Source organism: Oreochromis aureus, linkage group 10, assembly GCF_013358895.1.
Source record: "Oreochromis aureus strain Israel breed Guangdong linkage group 10, ZZ_aureus, whole genome shotgun sequence".
Lineage (NCBI taxonomy): Eukaryota > Metazoa > Chordata > Actinopteri > Cichliformes > Cichlidae > Oreochromis > Oreochromis aureus.
The window spans coordinates 16,617,170-16,635,805 of NC_052951.1; the positions used below are offsets into that span (position 1 = coordinate 16,617,170).

General features: G+C 42.7%; 1 protein-coding gene across 1 annotated transcript in view; it reads left to right on the forward strand.

Moving 5' to 3' along the window:
• LOC116331404 (protocadherin-16-like) overlaps nt 1-18,636 on the forward strand; it is an 86,857-nt gene that overhangs the window by 5,865 nt on the left and 62,356 nt on the right. The window contains exons 2-4 of the mRNA XM_039618455.1: nt 10,917-11,762; nt 11,852-12,049; nt 12,710-13,483. Of these exons, the coding sequence (XP_039474389.1) occupies nt 10,935-11,762; nt 11,852-12,049; nt 12,710-13,483 (1,800 nt within the window). The 5' untranslated portion in view covers nt 10,917-10,934. The remainder of the gene's footprint in view (nt 1-10,916; nt 11,763-11,851; nt 12,050-12,709; nt 13,484-18,636) is intronic.

Sequence of the window (18,636 nt, forward strand, 5' to 3'; positions counted from 1 at the left end):
CGTTGTTGCACTGGGCCCCGGTCCGATGGGCCTGGGCCCCCCTTTCCCTGGCGGGTTGCAGAGTATGGGGGTGCCTACTGGGGTCAGCGGGGAGCTGGCCCCAGGAACATCACTTGCCCTCCCTTCCTTCCCTCCCCATCTCCAGCTGCCTCCTCTTCCCTGCTCCACCACAATCACCCCACATGCAGGGCCTTGGGGTAGGGGTGTGTCACCAGGGTGCAGAGGAGACATCCCCCCTCTGTCCCCTTCTGGCTGCCTCTGCCTCAATTTTATCCCACAACTTAGACATTCACATTACTCACACTCTCATTACACATACATATAGGATCTTGGGGTGGGCACGCTACACGGATTCCAAATTACCATCAGGGTGTACACCTCACCCCTGGCGTCGTTGCCCACCTCTCAATTTTAAATACACGTAGACATTGAGGGCTAGCAGGAGGGGCTATACGCTTACCTGCTGCTCTGGCAGGTAGCTCCATGCCCTCCTGGGTTTTAAATGCACCTAGAACACACATACATCAACACTACATAAGAGCGGGTGGAGGGAGGTTTGAGTCTTCCTACACCCCGTTCTCTGCGACCTGCTGGGCGGGGGGCTAGGAGGAGGAGTTGGCCGTCCGACTGGGGTCTGGAATGTGGGGCCTCCTGCTGCTGCGGAGTCGGGGCAGTCTGCTTCTCCCCACCGCAGGGAAAAGGGTAACATCACCTGGGTCTGGCGCAGTTTCCCCTCCAGGGGCAAGGGTACCTAGACCCAGGGCTTAGAGTACGCTTGGGGAGTGTGATTGTGTGTACAGCGTCTCTTTATGTCCGTCTCCACGTTGGGTGAGTGTTGAGTAATTGTATATGAGAGCATGAGGGTGGGAATAGATGTTTGTATCTGTGTGTGCCTGTTTGTCTGTGTCTTTATGTCAGGTTGGGTATCAGACGCCACCTCTCTGGGGACATCTCAGGCCCTCCAAGGTTTGAGGCCCATCTCCCCCACCACTTCCCCTGCCGGTGGCAGAGCCCTCAGACATCGGTGCGTTGGTGGTTCTTGTGTCCGGGGTGGCGCCCAGGTACCCACCGGCTCACTCCTTGGCGGCTGCTTATCGGGGCCTGGAGCCTGGGGCTCGCTCGGGCCACTGGGATGGGGTGCCCTCGGCCTCTCAGCCCGGGGCTCGGTCACTCAGGCACAGCTGGCTACCTGGCGAGTTCGAGCTCACGGGCACGTCACTGCAACCCCCGGCTTTGCTCGCGGCTGCTGAGTGACCCCTCATCTGGGACTCTCCTCAGCTCTTTCTGGGATAGTAGCGCTGCTGCCCTCTGTTGGTCTTCCTTGGTCTCTTGTGTTCTGGGGCCTCTGGATGTCTGGAGTTTTGATCTCCTCCATACCTGCTTCATGCCCTGGAGGACGGGGCAGTGGCCCCCACACCCTCTAGCAGATCATTACATGAAGGAACCGTTTTAAAAACAAGCGCGTTCATGCTCACAGGTGCACACACGGGTGATCACACACACAAACTACACCCTTTTGGCTCCTACCTCAAAGCACACTGTGCGCTGTCGATCCTACGTGCTGCACAATAATGTTTAATATTTAGTATTTACTGTCATATTCCCATATATCATTGTGATGTTGTTTATTACTCTCGTTTTCTTCTGCTTGCTTTTTTCTTTCTCAACAGGTGATCCAGGTGATCGATATATGTATTTTTGTGTCTGCTTATTCTGTTGGTTTTGGTTTTGCCCTTCTCCCCGTCCCTCTTCTCAGCTGTTTTTCTTTCCTCTTTCTTTCTCCCCTTTCTTTCCACCAGTCAAGTCTGTCCCGTATTCAGCAAGTCAAAATAAAATAAACAATAAAGGTGAATCAAATGGACCATTACGGCAAGGCTGGGATGGTCCATTTGGTAAAGTAAATCCGTTGGGCATCTTTCTTCGCCTTTAGACAATAATTCTGATGGCAAAAGAACCAAACGGGACAGGTTTAATAAAAAAAAAAAAAAAAAAAAAAAAAAAAAAAAAAAATTAGAAAAGCACTTTATAAGTACCAGTCCATTTACCATTTACAAGATTTTGAGCTCAGTTAATGAGAATTTGATGAAGTTTGAAAAATTTGAAAAGCAGCCTTGAAGGTTGTGAAAAATGTTGTCTGTTGTTAATTTGTATGTCAAAGACTGAGCTACTTTTGCTCAGTTCATGCATTAAGCTTTCTATTGAAGCCTCAAGCTGTCTATCTCATCAGCTTTTTTTTGTCAGTGTTTAATTTTGTCGTATTAGCGTCATATAATTGATGTGTTTGGATGCCTGTTCAACTGTGTTGAACAAATTGAAAACAAAAGATAGACAGTTTTAATTCCCAGGCTTACCACAAGAAATATAATGGAGAAACATGATACAAAGGCATTTTCTTTGGAGAACAGCTGCCGGCGCACCACTAGCCCAAGAGTTGATGGAGAAATTAATAACTTATAGGCCAAGGCACTGTCCTCAGCTACAGATGAGTAATTACACATTTTGATAGTTTCCCAGATAAGTCGCCAGACAAGAACCAAAGTTCAATGTCTCTCTGTAGTTTTTTTTTTCAAATTTTAACAAAGATACTGACCTTTTTTCACCCTAAGAAATTGCTCTGATAGCTGGCGAGGTTTTCAACAAAACATTTTTATCACCATGATTAATATTTATGTGTTTTCTGAAACAATAACATGACCTGATACGACTTTGTGCCTGGCTTGCTGTTAGGCCATGTCTCTGATTATTTCATTGGATGGAATACAGAAGGAGATTAAAGTGTGCACTTGCTTGTGTATCTCATTGTGTATGTTTAAGTTGCAAGACGGTGTGCCGTTTCCCTTTTCCTAGCCCTGTTTTGGCTACCAGCTGAGTGTTTTGTCTTTGGACTTTTCCTCTTTTTCTTCATTAGCTGATTCTGTGAGTCTTCTGATATAACACTGCGCGCTTCATCACTTGTTGGGACAAAAGTCTGCCCCGTACACCTCCCTTACGGGGACCAGGTTTAATCCTCAGAAGGTTTAAGATTCATTTTAAAGTTTTAGGCTGAGAATTACGACTGGGTTGAAGAGGGGTTAAAGGTCGGGGTTAGGCATTTAAGGTTAGGATAAGCCTCTAGAGAATTAAAGTTAGTCAATGAAGTGTTCCCACAAGTATGTGTGGGTGTTAGTGATAGACACAGATATATATAAATCAACAATGGAGTTTATTTGTTCAGGTTTTCATTTAAACATAATAAAGTGTACAGTGATTGGTAATTATATGGATTTTCTTAATAATAACATCCAGAAATAATGAATAAAACATACAAACTATGAATAAAACGTCCAGTGTAACAATATTTCTGTAACCGAGCACTGTGGTTTAGAGCATTATGCAACCAAATGGACTCATTAAGTAGCTGTTGTTACATTTTAATGTCTTCCACATTCAACAATAATTCCTAATGTTTAATTGCTTCCAGTCAGTGTTTTCTTTTCACTGCAGTGGACACAATAGATGTTCTTCTCACGTACAGAGCTCAAAATGCAAACCATGAATAAAAACAGGAATGCATGAGCTCCTGTCATGGTTTTTTTTTTTCATTTCACCTGCAGTGTAATATTGTTTGACATAGTCATGGATAAGGTTCAGCTCGACAGCTTGCCCATATGGGATATTAAACATGCTCTGCTGGTGAAGGGCAGCGAGTGATGTAGGTGGCAGCTGCTGCTTCACTTTATTAAACGTTTCACCACATAATCTTTTTTTTTGTTTGCTTTTTTCCATCTGTCTTTTGTCTTATTTTCATACTGAATTCTCTCTTATGCTGCTCTTTTTTTAAAAACGTTTCAGAAAACCTTTAAAACCTTGAGAAAAACACACATATTCATCAGAAGAGCTAAGCTCACTGCATATTCACTTGGCCTTGAAGGTTAAGAGGTGAGCGAAGCAGCTCCGGCTGTGTTTTCACTTGCTCCATGGCTTCACAGATGGTCCACAGGGCACATTATTTATGTGTGTACACATCAGTCTGCATTTGTGCGTTTGCTCACACTAACTTTTTTGTTTTGTTTTCTTTAAAGAAATCCTATTCTGAATCAAACTTTTCTTCTGCTGCATCTCTATTTTCTTTTCTTTCTCTGCTCTTTCCATCTGCACGGCGCCGTTCTCTGTCGGCCGGTAAAATCTAGGACGTTTTGTCACGGGGGACCTGGTGTAGTTTGTAACTGTGTGTGTCTGCATTCTGGCTTGACAGCCTCTGTGAGAGTAAATAAACAAATCTTGAGTTATCACACTAGCTTTGAATTGTCATCTTGGTGCTGCAGAGTCTTTTGCAGTCATTTTTTTTTATCCCCGTTGAATCAAGTAAGAATTTGAGTAGCAATGTGCAAAAATTAAAGCGTGACTTGTCTATTTTTGGAGCAGCATACTAAATTGAAATGGACTCATAACTTTAGCCAGTAATGACTTCTAGGAATTTAGCACAATTACAGATAAGTAAGTCTAAGTAATGCTCAGAATATGTAGCTAGGCAGTGATTCCCAAGAGCTGTTATTGGTTTTATTCTGCCCCAGCTCATAGAAGAATGTGTGTGTGTGTGTTGTGGAGTGTATTTTTGGGATGTGAACTGATACATTGACAACAAAGCAAAATAGAAAGTATATATATGTAGAGCCAGATCCAAATGATAAACTATTGCCAATTTAGTTTTCAGTTTTAAGATTTGGATATTATTACTATTTGGTAAAGAGAATAAGCCCTTTAAGCAATCGTTTTTTGAGAACCGCTATCTCCGATCCACCAGTGTCACCTGTGAATTGAATTCAATTCAGTTTTATTTATATAACGCCAAATTGCACTTTATAATGTAAGGTGAAAACCCTACAATAATACAGAGAAAACTACGGTGGCCCTGAGAGGCCAAATGGACTGCAACTTAAGATAACACCAGCAATAAGAAAAACGATGCAAAAGCACACAAAACACAACGGAAATAGGAAAAACGAAAACAGAAATAGGAAAAAACAGATTTCCAAAAGCACAAGGGAAGTGTTTCTGGGGAAACAATAACCCGACGGACCAGTTGCAGGAACCCAAAACATGCTAGGTGTGTTGTGTGATTCATATAATGCTGATGACGGATTTTTAGGCTAATAGTTAGGCTAACACACTTACCACTCATCTTTTCTTTCCTCACAAAACCGATAGATCCTCCACTTCTTTTAAGTGTCTCCCAGCGCAATTCTTAGCATATTTTGGTTCCTGCAACTGGTCCGTCGGGTTACTATCTCCCCAGAAACACTTCCCTTGTGCTTTTGGAAATCTGTTTTTTTTTCCTATTTCCGTTGTGGTTTTTCCTATTTCTGTTGTGTTTTAGGGCCACCTTAGAAAACACCAACAATCAGACAATCCCTTGTGTGAATGGAGTTTGCTCTGTTTGCTCAAATGGAGGCTGTGCACTGTAAGACTCAAGAAAGACAAAGTATAAAACCAAAACTGGGTAGCATCCTTTTAAACATTCCTGTGTTAGCAAAGGGAAATGCAGTCTTCTTGTCTGGAAGTGCTTCTTTCTCTCATATTGGACTGAAAGCAGATCGAGTGCTACATTGACTCATTAGCCCACCTGGACTTTCAAAGTGGTACTGTAGGCCAGCGCTAACTGGTTGACATGCTAACTTCAGTAGAAATCTCCTCAGCACTGTACATATTTGTCATAACTTCGTAGCTGTTAAGTCTTCACATTCTGGCGATAACAATAACTGCTTTTTCATTTTTCAAAATCTATTTTAAAGTTCTTACAGATTGCACCTTTAAATAAGTCATGACATGGTTTTATACCCAAATAAGAGTGTGGAGGCAAATAACTAACTTTCCAAATACCTTTGGATTAGACAGTTTTTTTCTCTTATATTTACACCCTCAATCAGAAAGCCCATTGTTTTAACTTTTTTCATTTTCTATTTGATTTGGCATGAAAGCGACAAATGAAAACAGATTATGGACTTCATTCTCATTCTCAGTAGGTTCCTGGCACAGACCGCTGTGCTCTCTGTGAACTCGCTTCCCCTTGCCCACCCTCTGCAGCCATGCTCATGTCGCTCGACATAGGAAAAAAGGTGATAAAATCAAACTCCAGAGCAACGTTTTATGGACAAAATTAAAAAACAAACCAAAAGCTTTCACAAAGTTGAGATAAATGTGTAATAAATGAGTCCTTATAAGAGAGTTTGTAATTGAGCTTTTAGATCTTAGTAACAATTTTGTAGGAAGAGAATTAAAAGGCAGAAATTTTATTCAAATTATAATAAGATTTGTGAGATGAATTACGACACTATCCACAGGAGACCAACACCCAACCAGTTTTAGCACATTCTCTTTCACTTTTTTTACACTATCTGGTTGTGGATGGATTAGGACTGACGTCTAAAGCAGAGGAGTGCCAAGGAACTGGTTCTTATTCCATCATAATTAATTCAAATGTACTTACTAAGGGCTTACCAGTCTTCACACTGGAATTAGGCTGCGTTTCACTGGTTGTGAGAGCTTTTACGGTTACATGCGTCCCTTGGGTGATGTACTCCAGTCATATGACACAGTCATGAACTCGCTCTATGAGTAGTAGTATTAATATTGATTGTGTTTTGGTGTAGCACATGCATGTATATTTCAGTGCGTGTGCAACTTTCCAGACAGTGGCTGTCTGGCTGTCTGAGAGCCTGGTGCTGTTATCCTTCAGAATCACTGGGTGGGGGTTGATTCAGTTGTGGAAATGAATTGAAATTAATATCCACCTTTAGTGTAGGTTCTTAAATTGAGGAAAAGTAAAAGCGGAGCCGGGGAATTACACGTAATATGTACAAAGACACACAGACGGCTCACATGCACATGTGCCTGGTGCTGGTGACAGCTGGGGTTAGAAATAGGACATCTATATCCAGATATGCATGGAAAGGCAACTCAAGGGGACACAGCCGTCATTGTTTTTGTGCTCCTAAACACACACACGCGCACACACACACACAACCCAAGTGACATGAAAACTGAAGAACAAAGCTTTCCTCCATCCTATACCCCCTGCAAGACTCAGCCCTCCCTCGTCCCTCAAAGCTTTTTTGGCACTGCAGACCGCTGCAGCCTGTTTCACTACAAACTAACCCAAGCGTTCATTCTCAGTCATTTAAATGCAACTGTATACTTGCACAGAAAATGCTTTGTCACACTTTTACCAACCAGAGCATTGCCTTGTTGGGGTTATCAAGCATGCATGTATTGTGCCTGACGGTACACTAGATTTTAACAGATGGGGTTTTAAAAATGCAAAAAGATGGTTGTATCCAGTGTTCTGTCTTTGTGGCACATTTTATTGTTGACTTTTGACACAGCATGAAACTTTTTCCTTTTATTCTCTTGTCTCTCTGTCTTTACTGTCAATCACAAAGTTTGGCCAGTGTTCTGAGTGACAGGAAGCAGTTCCAGGAGTGAATGAGTGCCTGACAAGTATCTATAGGCAAAGCCCTTTAACCACTGAGAAACCAGCTTAATGCAACCCTTTTGCTGTTCCATCAAAGCACAAGATGGCATAGATATCGGTGATACAGAGCGGCCAGTTTTTACTTGGAACTTTGTGACTTTGAGTCCTGTTTAGCTTGGCTGAGCGTAACTATGGCGTGCCCAGCCAGATCTGCTAAATACATTAGAGGGATCGGACAGAGGGAAGGAGGAGGAGGAGTAGAACATGCAAGGGATTGGGAGATGGCACCGCACGAGGAAAAGCTATTCCTGACAACTGAATTTCGATAGTATAAACACACTTACACACATCCTCGCGCACATACCGTACTGCTTTAAATGGTCACATATAGAAAACGCTATGGTTTTCTATTATTTGGCTGCAGCGCTTAAGAGCGGAGGCCCATGCATTTGAGGCTTTGAGGGCTGCACACAGCAGAAGGAGATTATGGGGGTGCAATGCCAGATATAATGTGGCTGAGACTGCGTGGAGCCCTCAGGGTCTGCCCTGTCTGTCAAAGTGGTCGCACACAGATGATGTCACTGCTTGCATGCACATGTCATGCACACATAAAGGCCTGCAGACAGGTTGAATCTTGTTTGTTGTGCTGCTTGAACCTGTTTACGTCTTATTTTTCTGTTTTTTTTTAAGATTAGGAGAAATTCCAAACCTCTTTAAATTGGTCGTGCATAATTCATCATAATTTTAAAGAGAGCCACTAGAGGGAGTGAATCAGGTGATTATCTTTCACTCCACTGACCGTTTGTTAAAGCCAGAGTCCTTTCAGCACGAGCTCTGTTTTAGCCCCTGCACTCTCCATCCCTCGTCGGCTCGTGTTGTCCAAAGCAAACACAAGTGTATTGCAGCCCATGTCAAAGGTGGAGATGATGTCATGGACAGACTGCTCATTGACAGTGACAGATTGCAGCCATGCGATCAGTTCATCAATATTACCTTTCACTGACACTCAACTGAAGCAGTGAGAGAGAAAAGACGTAAAAAGACTGGAATACACCCTTTCTGACATCATAAGTTCTGCCTGCACAGTCCAGTGGTCTCTAAAGGCAACAGGCCTGCCAAGCCAAAGCAAACTGCAATGAATGTTACTTTTGCTATTGTGTTCCAAATCTGCTTTTTCCACGTCTCTCCTTTGTTCTTTTCATGCTGTTCTCCTTAGTCTGCTCAATGGCTGTGTTATGGTACTGAGTTAATTTCATCAGAGCGACGTCTCAAAAGGCCCAAGCTATGACTCTGAGTTTCCCTCTCTGCAGTTAAAAGGCTTTGTTTTATCATCACACCCCTAATTGTCTCCCAGACCTCTTTCAACTTCTCTCTCTCCTCTCTTTTCGTCTTGTTTCAGACAGACACAAACACTGACAACTACTTTGAAACACAGAAAAGACAACAAAAGAAGGGCTTTGTGTGGAGACATGTGCTCAGCCTGAGCATTGTGTAGGAGTGCAGCAACTGTCCAGAGCAGCCGTCTGTACCAGATGTAGGGGTCAGTCAGAGGGGCCAGTATCAGTGTCCCCTTCCCCAGTCCCTGTGGAGCTATAGCCTTTATTAATCTTTCCTCCTCAGAGGCCTCATAAATGACCGCAGGAGGTCAGAGTCAGTAGAAAGACTGGTAAAGTGGATGATAGCACGAGGATTCATCACATAAAATATTGTTTTTGTGTTTTATTTGTGTCTTATGCATACTTAAAAGTTTTTAAGGAGACTTGTAAATCTAAACTACTAGCAAGAAACTCATTTCCTTCCGATTGTTGTATATGAGATAGCAGTCATGGAAAAGGATAAGTCTATGGTCCTTTTGTGTGTGAGACTATGAATTCTTTAGTTTAATGTATGTGCGAAATCTGCAGCCAGCAGCAGGCTGGCTTTTTCTCTAGAGGTGAAAGACATTCCTAAAGTTAACTGTCCAGATTATACATGCACTGTGGGAGTGATTTTTTTTGGTGAATATGGCCGTCCAGCAAGGGCCACCGCCCGCCATTGAAAACTTGTCTCCAGTCTGCTACTGGCCTTTTGCCTGCATCGCACATTTATAGTTTTGATAATTTAACAGCAACAGGGGCAGGAATCATTCACATTCCAGAGAGTTTAGGCATTAATGTTCAGATCGCCGTAGAATATTGTTAAAGCATCATCTCTCCGGTCTCAAAAGTGTGATGAATGAGTTGTGTCAGGGCTGGACGGTTCTCCTCATTGCAGGATGTTTTGAAGAGTTATATGCTCAATAAATCTTCCCTTATAAATACGAGTGGAACGTGCATAAACAATTGGTCTCATTTTGAAAGTAATCTAAATATTTGTAGACTTCGCCAAGGGGTAAAACGTGCATCTATCTCGTGAGAGTCCAGTTAAACTTGTTCGGTTAAACTTGCCAGAACATTTATGAGCGTATTTCCAGGATTTTATGCTAGTATGCAAAAGTATGTGTGTCAAAACTGGGTCAGTTTCCATTTGCAGATAATTATCGGTGTTTGTTTTAACTTGCTGGAAGTACCAGATGGTGGTTATGCCGCAGGTTAGCTTAAAACACTGTCAGGTGAGCTTTAGTTTGACTTTGAAAATCTTGTGATTAACTTTCCTGTTGTCGACATGTCATGTGTTGGAGTAGACCTACCTTACCACTTTCTGGCACAAGAGGCTAACCATAAACAGTTGCTGGCAAGAAGCGTGTGACTCTGCAGGGGTTTGTGGACAGTTGTTCATCATTACTTCCATTGATTTGGCATTAGCACGAGGAGGATACTTTATGGATGCGTGAATGATTTAAAGTTTGGGGAACCAGAGAGGCTAAGAGGCTAAGCTATAGGCATACTTTCCCAGGCATTTGTACATTTATGCGTGTAAGCATTTGCTGTTCTGATCTGTGTTATCTATAAAACATTTGACAAACAGATCTTAATTCCCAGTGTGTTATGTTCTGCCCACTTTAAGATATTGTCACCCAGTGGTTCAGTTGTTATCCTGTGGATAATTATAAGTTATGACTCTGTCCTCAGTTTGGTCCAGCCCACTGTGGATCCTGGAGAGACTCAAACGTCCATTGTCATGCTCTTTCAGTGCTTCCAGATCCAGCTGGAAAGTTCTGTCTAAAATGTTATATATATCTATTTTATGGGGAAAAAGCTGAAATTCATCAGGCAGTGTCTTTAATATCTGTTCTATACCACTATAAATGTGTTAGCACCTTGTCATGCGGGGATTTAAGATACATACTCAGCGAAAAAAAAGAGATGAACATTCTCTTTTTGTTTCATGCAAAACAGCTAAAGTGAATTTTCAAGAGGGAATATTCAATAGAGAATGAAAAGCGCTGTACACTTGCTCAATTCAGGTTTCATAAAATATACCTGCACTTTTAAAAAGTCATGTTTTTGTGGCTAATATTTTTTTTTCCTCTCTTCTTTTCTTCCAGGAGTTTTAGAACCCAGCCATGCCGATAACAAGTAAAGGGTCAAGAGGGAGGTCTTGGGTCAGTGAACCCTGTGTGCGCTCACATCTTTGGCATCAGAAGGTCTATTTTTATTTCTGTGTCATCCTTGTTCTGGTCCAGACAACAACTGTTCTCGGTGCACTAGAACTCCAGCTGGATGAAGAGCAACCGGCAGGGACCATTGTTGGGGACATCAGTGCTGGGTTACCGCCTGGTGAAACTGCAAGTCTTTATTTCATCTCGGACCATGAAGGCACAGGTGTCAGCAATGACCTCAATATTGACGAGACCACAGGCATCATTACCACTGCACGCCGTCTGGATCGTGAACAGAGGGACCACTATAACTTCATTGCTGTTACAATGACCGGGGTCACTATTGAAGTGTCAATCACTGTCAACGACATCAATGACCACGCACCTGTGTTCCCAAAAAAGAGCGCTGCTCTTAAGATCCCTGAGCACACAGCTGTGGGCACAAGGTTTTCTCTGGAGCCAGCGACCGATGCAGACAAGGACCAGCTGACCACCCAAGGCTATGCTATTCGAGAGGGCAATGTAGGCCAGACATTCAAACTTGAGACGAAGAGAGGTGCTAACAAGGTGCTATATCTAGACCTGGTAGTCAATGGACTGCTTGACAGGGAGAAACGGTCATCGTACACCCTGGTAATAGAGGCTTTTGATGGGGGCTCACCTAGGAAGATGGGATCTATGACCCTGGAGGTGACTGTGACTGACATAAATGACCACGCGCCAGTCTTCAATCAAAGCAGATACCACTCTATTATCTCTGAAAGTCTCCCACAGGGAAGCAGTATCCTCCAGGTTAGTTTTTGTGCTCTAACTTGTTTCTAAAATAATGTTCTGCCTCCACATTCATCAGGATTTTTTTTTTTTTTTTGCTGTCTTTGCAGGTGTTTGCCACAGATGAGGATGAAGGTGATAATGGGCTGGTGCTTTATGAAATCAATCGACGTCAGAGTGACCCTGAACGCTACTTTGTCATTGATGTAAAGTCTGGGGTCATCACTCTGAATAAACCCCTGGACTATGAGCTTAAGAGGGTTCATGAACTGGTGGTCCAGGCCAGGGATAATGCCAGCCACCCTGAGGTAACTGCATTGTGGCCCTTCATTATAGTGCATTAACAAAGCCGTGCAGTGTGTTTAATGGTTGGTAGCATATCGTATTATATACTTATATTAGATAGAAAGTGCTAATGAGCCGCAAAGAGCACGAATCCTATTGATTGATACTGAAGGTCCAAACTCTTATTATCTAGACATGGATTGCTCACTGGTTCCATTCAATTTTGTGGTTCCCAGACAATGAATTCAAGACACACATTGTGGTTGGTTAACTTTTTTAAGACAAATATTGTATGGCATTGCTATCTAGTCTGTTTCAGGATTTGTGATCCCCTGAGTTTCCTCTATCACCATCATCAGGTCAAAGCTAATTTCTTTTTCCATCACTTTGGTTTAGAAGACTGACTGTAGGCCTAGCAGCACTTCTAGTATGAAGAACAACTTTATTGCTTGACCAACACATTTCAGTCTGTAGCCTTCATCAGTGTCAACACGTGGTGACATGATGAAGTGTTGCTGGAGCTTGTTTTCCTGACCACTACCATGTTTAGCCTAAATTAGTCTTAAATAGCCAATATAAGCATACCAACAGTACAAACTAATATAATGAATGTGAAGAACTTGTGCTACGCTGATGAATTCCCAGTAGAAGAATTATCTAAATCCTATAACTTGTTTTCACAGGTGACCAATGCATTTGTGACTATTCATGTCCGTGACTACAATGATAATCAGCCTACTATGACCATCATCTTCCTCAGTGAGGATGGTTCTCCAAGAATCTCAGAAGGAGCCCAGCCCGGCCAATATGTAGCTCGGATATCTGTCACCGACCCAGACTATGGAGAGTACGCCAACGTCAATGTGTCCCTTGAGGGTGGTGATGGGAAGTTTGCTCTTACAACCAAAGACAGTATCATTTACCTTATATATGTTGACCAGGTCTTGGACAGAGAAGAGCGGGATTCCTATGACCTGAGGGTGATGGCCACAGATTCTGGCACGCCCCCGCTCAGAGCAGAGTCCTCTTTCACCATCCAGGTGACTGATGTCAATGACAACCCCCCTCTGTTTGACCAGCAGGCGTACAGACAAACCATTCCTGAGGTTGTGTATCCTGGATCCTTTGTTCTTCAGGTTACTGCCAGGGACAAGGACCAGGGCCCCAATGGGGATGTGCGATATAGCCTGCTAAAGGGCAAAAACTCTCACTCTGATTGGTTTTCGATCGATCCAGTTACTGGGATCATTACCACGGCAACTGCTCTGGATTTTGAATCAGAGCCAGCGCCTAGTGTGACTGTGGTTGCGATGGATAGCGGACGCCCGCCGCTGTCATCGACAGCGAAAGTGGACATTGTGCTGCAGGATGTTAATGACAACACGCCGGTGTTCTCCAGCAACTTCTACAATGCCTCCATCAAGGAAAACACCCCAGCGGGGACTTGCTTCTTAGAGGTAGGCGAAACCCTGACAGAGAAAGTTTTCTCTTCAGCTTTTTGCTTCTCCTTCTAACTTATAAATCTTTTATCTATTTTTTTCATAGATTTCACTCTACTTGTCTTCATTTTGTAGAGGAACTGACGTTTATAATTCTTTGAGAGCTCTATCTTGCAGTGTGCTGAACACAAAACTATTGTCCTACTTACGCAGCCAAAACCTAGTATTCACTGTCTTCCCAGTCCTCTCATCTCTTTATTCCCTCTCTCTTTTCACAAACACACTCCCCGTAAAACCCACTATGATTACTCCCCTGGCAAAGGCCTGATTTATACATCAATATAAAGTGGTCTGGAAATCAAAGTCACGTCTGAAGTGAAAAGCAGTCTCAAAGTCCTGCTTCACAATGGATGGGGCACTTGGAAGCACTGACACATTGTGATGTGATTCATAAAGTCTAGGATATTCAATGATCTCATTTAAAGGGAAACTATATCTAACAGAAAGAAAAAAAAAGAAAAGCAGGGAGGGAGTCTTTACCTGAATTCCTGAAGCTCCTTTGAGGAGATTTACTCTCTTCTGGTGTGTCCTCTCTCTCACCTCGTAGGATTGCCATGGTAACTTAGCCAGAAATGTGGGGTGAGCCCTTGGTATCGGTGCAGTACCTCGCTTCAGCTTAACTGTCTTGTTTTCGTCACGATTTCAGCAGCTTTGATATATAAGGCGGACTTCGCCTGATTAAAAAGGAGAGCTAGACTGTCTTCCAGAAAGGTCTTAACATGGCATCATGCACAGATCAGACCAGCAGATTTTACAAGCCAGTTTTAAACTCTTTGACATGAGGCAGAACCCCCCACCCCCCCTTTTTCAAAATTTTTAAGATAGCTCACTGCTGGGCCTAAAACACCACTGAGATTCTAATAAAAGGCTCTGGTGCCGTATTAAAACCAGAAAGACTAGTAGAGTTTCATGTTCTTGTAGGTTCACTTATCATGCATTTGGAAAAGCTGGCATATGGGCTGGCTCCTTTGGGAAGACATGAGACGTGACGAAATGTAATGAGGAGTAGGACTATAAGATGTAAATGAAATAAAACAGCAGAGGAGAGAGGGATTGATATGTAGAAAGAACAAGAAATGCACAGATGGAACCTTTAAATGTTTTCACAGTCAGATCCAGCCCGTGATTTTGTCTGAACCCTGTACTTTGTCCTCAGTTAGCCTGCCCTTTTGCATTATTACATCCCTCAACCAACTAAATGAACCCTCTGGACCCTCATTCCAGTTGTTGCAACAGTTGTAATCAACTGTTACTGATTTTTTTCTTTCTAATCCTAGCCGGCAGTTATTTTGGCACTAGGTGCAGGCTAATCCCATGCCAGACATCACGGGTAGTTTTCCAGTGTGCCAGAGAGATTGAATAAGGTTTGATTTAGTCATTCCGGCACGTTCCTCAATGCTTGCTTCATCTGTGCCGAGAAACTCCAGGCGAGAGTCTCCCCACAAGGGCTGCAATTTTCAGTGTAATGGCAGCTGGTGTTAACTTTTTTCTTGGCCAGTGCAACATGGACACACATGCGCACAAAATAATCTGAGACCTGACATCATAGCTTAATGAACCCTGCTCCAAATTTGTTTTGAACTTATCATTTAAGTATTGTGATTCATTAGTATCGTTTTTTACACTGTCAGCTAGTGGGAAAGTCGAGATTTGGGTCAGCTGGCCTGCTAGGATTCAGTTTACATATTTTTTGCGGTGTTATTTGGCACAGATTAGCTGGTTGTGAGATTTGTCACGCTCCACACAGTCAAGACAATGGCAGAATTGTACAAATATTTACAATATTTAGCAATCACTGTTTGGAGTTTGGAATTACTACGCTGGCCTGGCTGGCTAAGTTTGGATTTCGGACACTTAAAAATGGGGGGAAATCGACTAATGTTTAATATCTAAACAAGGAAATGTGTTATCAGGAGACATGTATGAAGAACGTTCTATATGCTGCTTTTCTTCCAGTCTTTCCTGAGTCCCACAATTTACTTTTTGTTTTGTTATATCTTTATTTTCATTGTCATTTGTTTTCTCCCAGTTTTTCCCTTGTTTCTGTCTCATTGCATCTTTCTCCATAGGTTGATTTTGCTTTCGCTCACTCTTCACCTACACATACACACAAATATAGTGCATGCAGTGTGTAGGAAGCTTCTTATCAGTTTGGCCACTTTAGTAATCTGTAATGTGCTGCACTGTTTATATAGCCATGGCACAAAGGGGTTATTTATTTCTCAGTTTCCTTGCTTTCCTTTTCTTCCGCTTCCTTAAAGTATTTCCCAGGCTGGAGAGGTTAAAAAGTTGCTGCGTGTGCTTGTGTGTGCGCGAGTGTGTGGCATGCACATTCGCCGGAATCGGGTTTATAACCTGAGAAGGTAAAGGTCATGAGAACATTGGAGATTGTAGCTGGTGGTGAAAAGCAAGCAAAGTTAGTCCTTAAAAACTCATTGCATCATTTGCATGTGAAGGTCGCTGAAATCATCTGATCTCATGTCATCATTCTTTCTGAATGACTGCTACTTCTACTGAGTGCATATGATTACTTTCAGATTTCTTACTCTCTCGTTTAAAATTTGTGTTTTTCAGAGTTAAAGCATTTTTCCCATCTGTGTGGGTTGTGCCTTGCAGAGCCTCTGTCAAATCCAATGACATGCTGAGTTCCAGCATAACCTGACTGCTGGAAAGGCACTGTTAATCTCACAAGCAGTAGCACGCACACTCTGGTCGTAGCTCCAAAACAGCCCCAACGGACATCAGCAAATGAATTGCTGAAGAAGAAGCTTTGATTAAAGAATAAATCAAATTAAGTTCAAATAAAATAAAAGCGAAATGATAATTTCAAAAACAAAAAGATAAATTAACTTAGATAGTTAAAAACAAAACAACAAGCACAAGGTTTTTTTGTGCGTGTATATATGAGTATGCGCATGTCCGTATGTCATCCAGTATGTCTGTGTATGTGTATGTGACCTCACTTTCAGCAGGTGATCTCCCCTGTGATGTTCAGCATGTGGTTTCCTGGTCAGGGCTGTTGAAAAACACTCATCCAGACAGACACACAGATGTGCTCTTCTGGGAAATGTACTATATGAAGAGATGGGAAATGGCTTGTTGGCATTGCTCTACAAAAGCAGTGAAGCGCTCTAGTACCACAGCCCAAATACACAAATCTGCTTAGTAAACTCGAGTTATAAAATTAGAGCTGCTGGCTTCAGGCAACTGAGAACATGATGATTTTATGACAGCCTCACCAATCCAAAACACTGTCACTCCTAAGTGGACACTTTTTGTTAGGCTTAGACACCAAAATATTCTGAAGTTCATTCAGACCACTTAGAGGTGCATACAGTCAACCTGGGAGGAGTACAGTACAATATAAAACATGACATTTCCTGTTCCCACTAGGTGGCGCTCTAAAAGTTTCTTACTACTATGTGTTTGAGGCACGACTCTCATCAAACCTGTTAAGTTTTGGGCAGCCTGGACAGTATATCTTTGAATTACAGCAATTGCGTGCTTCATGACGAAGCATCAACTCGCTGGTAGGGTAAAGCCCTGTGATGAAAACTCAGTTTACAAAATAACGTAACACCAACTCCTTAAGGCTTTCCTGAATAAATTTTAGATGTCTCAGGTCAGTCAGCTGGATCCAGTACCCCAAACTGTTAAAAATGTCATTTGAACGTTGCCACCACATGGCTCTGTGACTGTCGTTTAATATTGCCTTATCACACTTGAGAAGTTTGGGTCATTGTTTGAGGTATAGTTGTGCGGTAGTTGCACCGTCACCTGAGAGCAAGAAGTTCCTGGGTTCAAATCCATCAGCTGGCTGGAGTCTTTTTTCTGTGCTGTCACAGCATCTCACATAAGTACATCTGGGCATGCCTTTGAAGGTAACTGAAACTAAGTGAAAAACATATAGGTGGGGGAGGTTTCTTTTAACAGGTGGAGTTAGTCTTTCTGAACCTACCAGAAAACCACTTAAGCAAACACAGCGTGTCTATCTGTCAGAGCAATCAGCCCTTTTGGTGTGAAGTCCAAAGTCAGAGATCCCACAGCTAAATTCCATTCAGCCTCTATGAGGAACGCTTACACACATGCACACTGAGACTAATCACATTTGATAAACCAATAGCAATAGCTCCAGAGAAACATTGTGACTCACTGAAAGCAGGAAGGTATTCAGCATAAGCTTCCTGTAACACCAAACCAGTCTTCCAGTCTCCTGCTGGTGTTGCGCTGAATCTAACCCCCATGGAAACCAGAGCCAGAACAAACCACAGCTTCCACTTGGAGCCCATTCCCCTTTTCCAGCCCAGTCTCAAAACACTCTATAGTTTTTTATTTAGCCTGAAAAAGTGTGAGGAAGATGAAATTTATTGTCCGCTTGACGTCTTCCCTCACTCTTGCTCTTGCACAGCAGTAGCTGGTCTTTAATAAGGCCCACGGCTGTTGAAACTCTCGCCTGTGACTTTTGATTAATCTGTCAGTGTGATGAATTTACTTGGATCAATAGCTGAATGGAGAAAGAGAAGAGGTTTCAGCGCTCACTGTCATCACGTGCCACAATTTGCATTTAACAGGTGATAACCGACAACAAATGCTCGGTTTTGCACAAAGACGCGAGCGAGACTGAAAATTTGGTGAATCGTTTCATGCTGTTAACAGCTGGCCCCTCTTCTCATATGCTTTTTGTCTGGTACAGTATTTCTGCCTCTTTCGACCTCTCTCTCTCCGAGTCACACGTCTCTCAGCTGCCGGCGTTGTTGACAGGATGTGTGTGACGAGGGATCAGGATGGTGTGTCTGCTATGTGAACTATTCTCATAACATCCATCAACACTCACTCGGAATTCATCACCTGTTTGCTACTGGAGGCTCAGATACCATGAAGAAAATCCATTTTGGTTTTCGACTTGTGCCTGTAAACTGTTGGCATAAAGAGGTGGGCTTTACTTCTTAAAATTATTGTAGTAATAACTTTCTAAGGTCTGAACTCAGGGGAGGTTCTTTGGTTTTATAAATGTTATACGCTACCCCCGAGGGTTTCTTTTGTTCTCCACCTTTTTGCAGAATATATTAGATTGATTACTGCCACACTGTGTCTTTTGTCCCCTCTCCTTC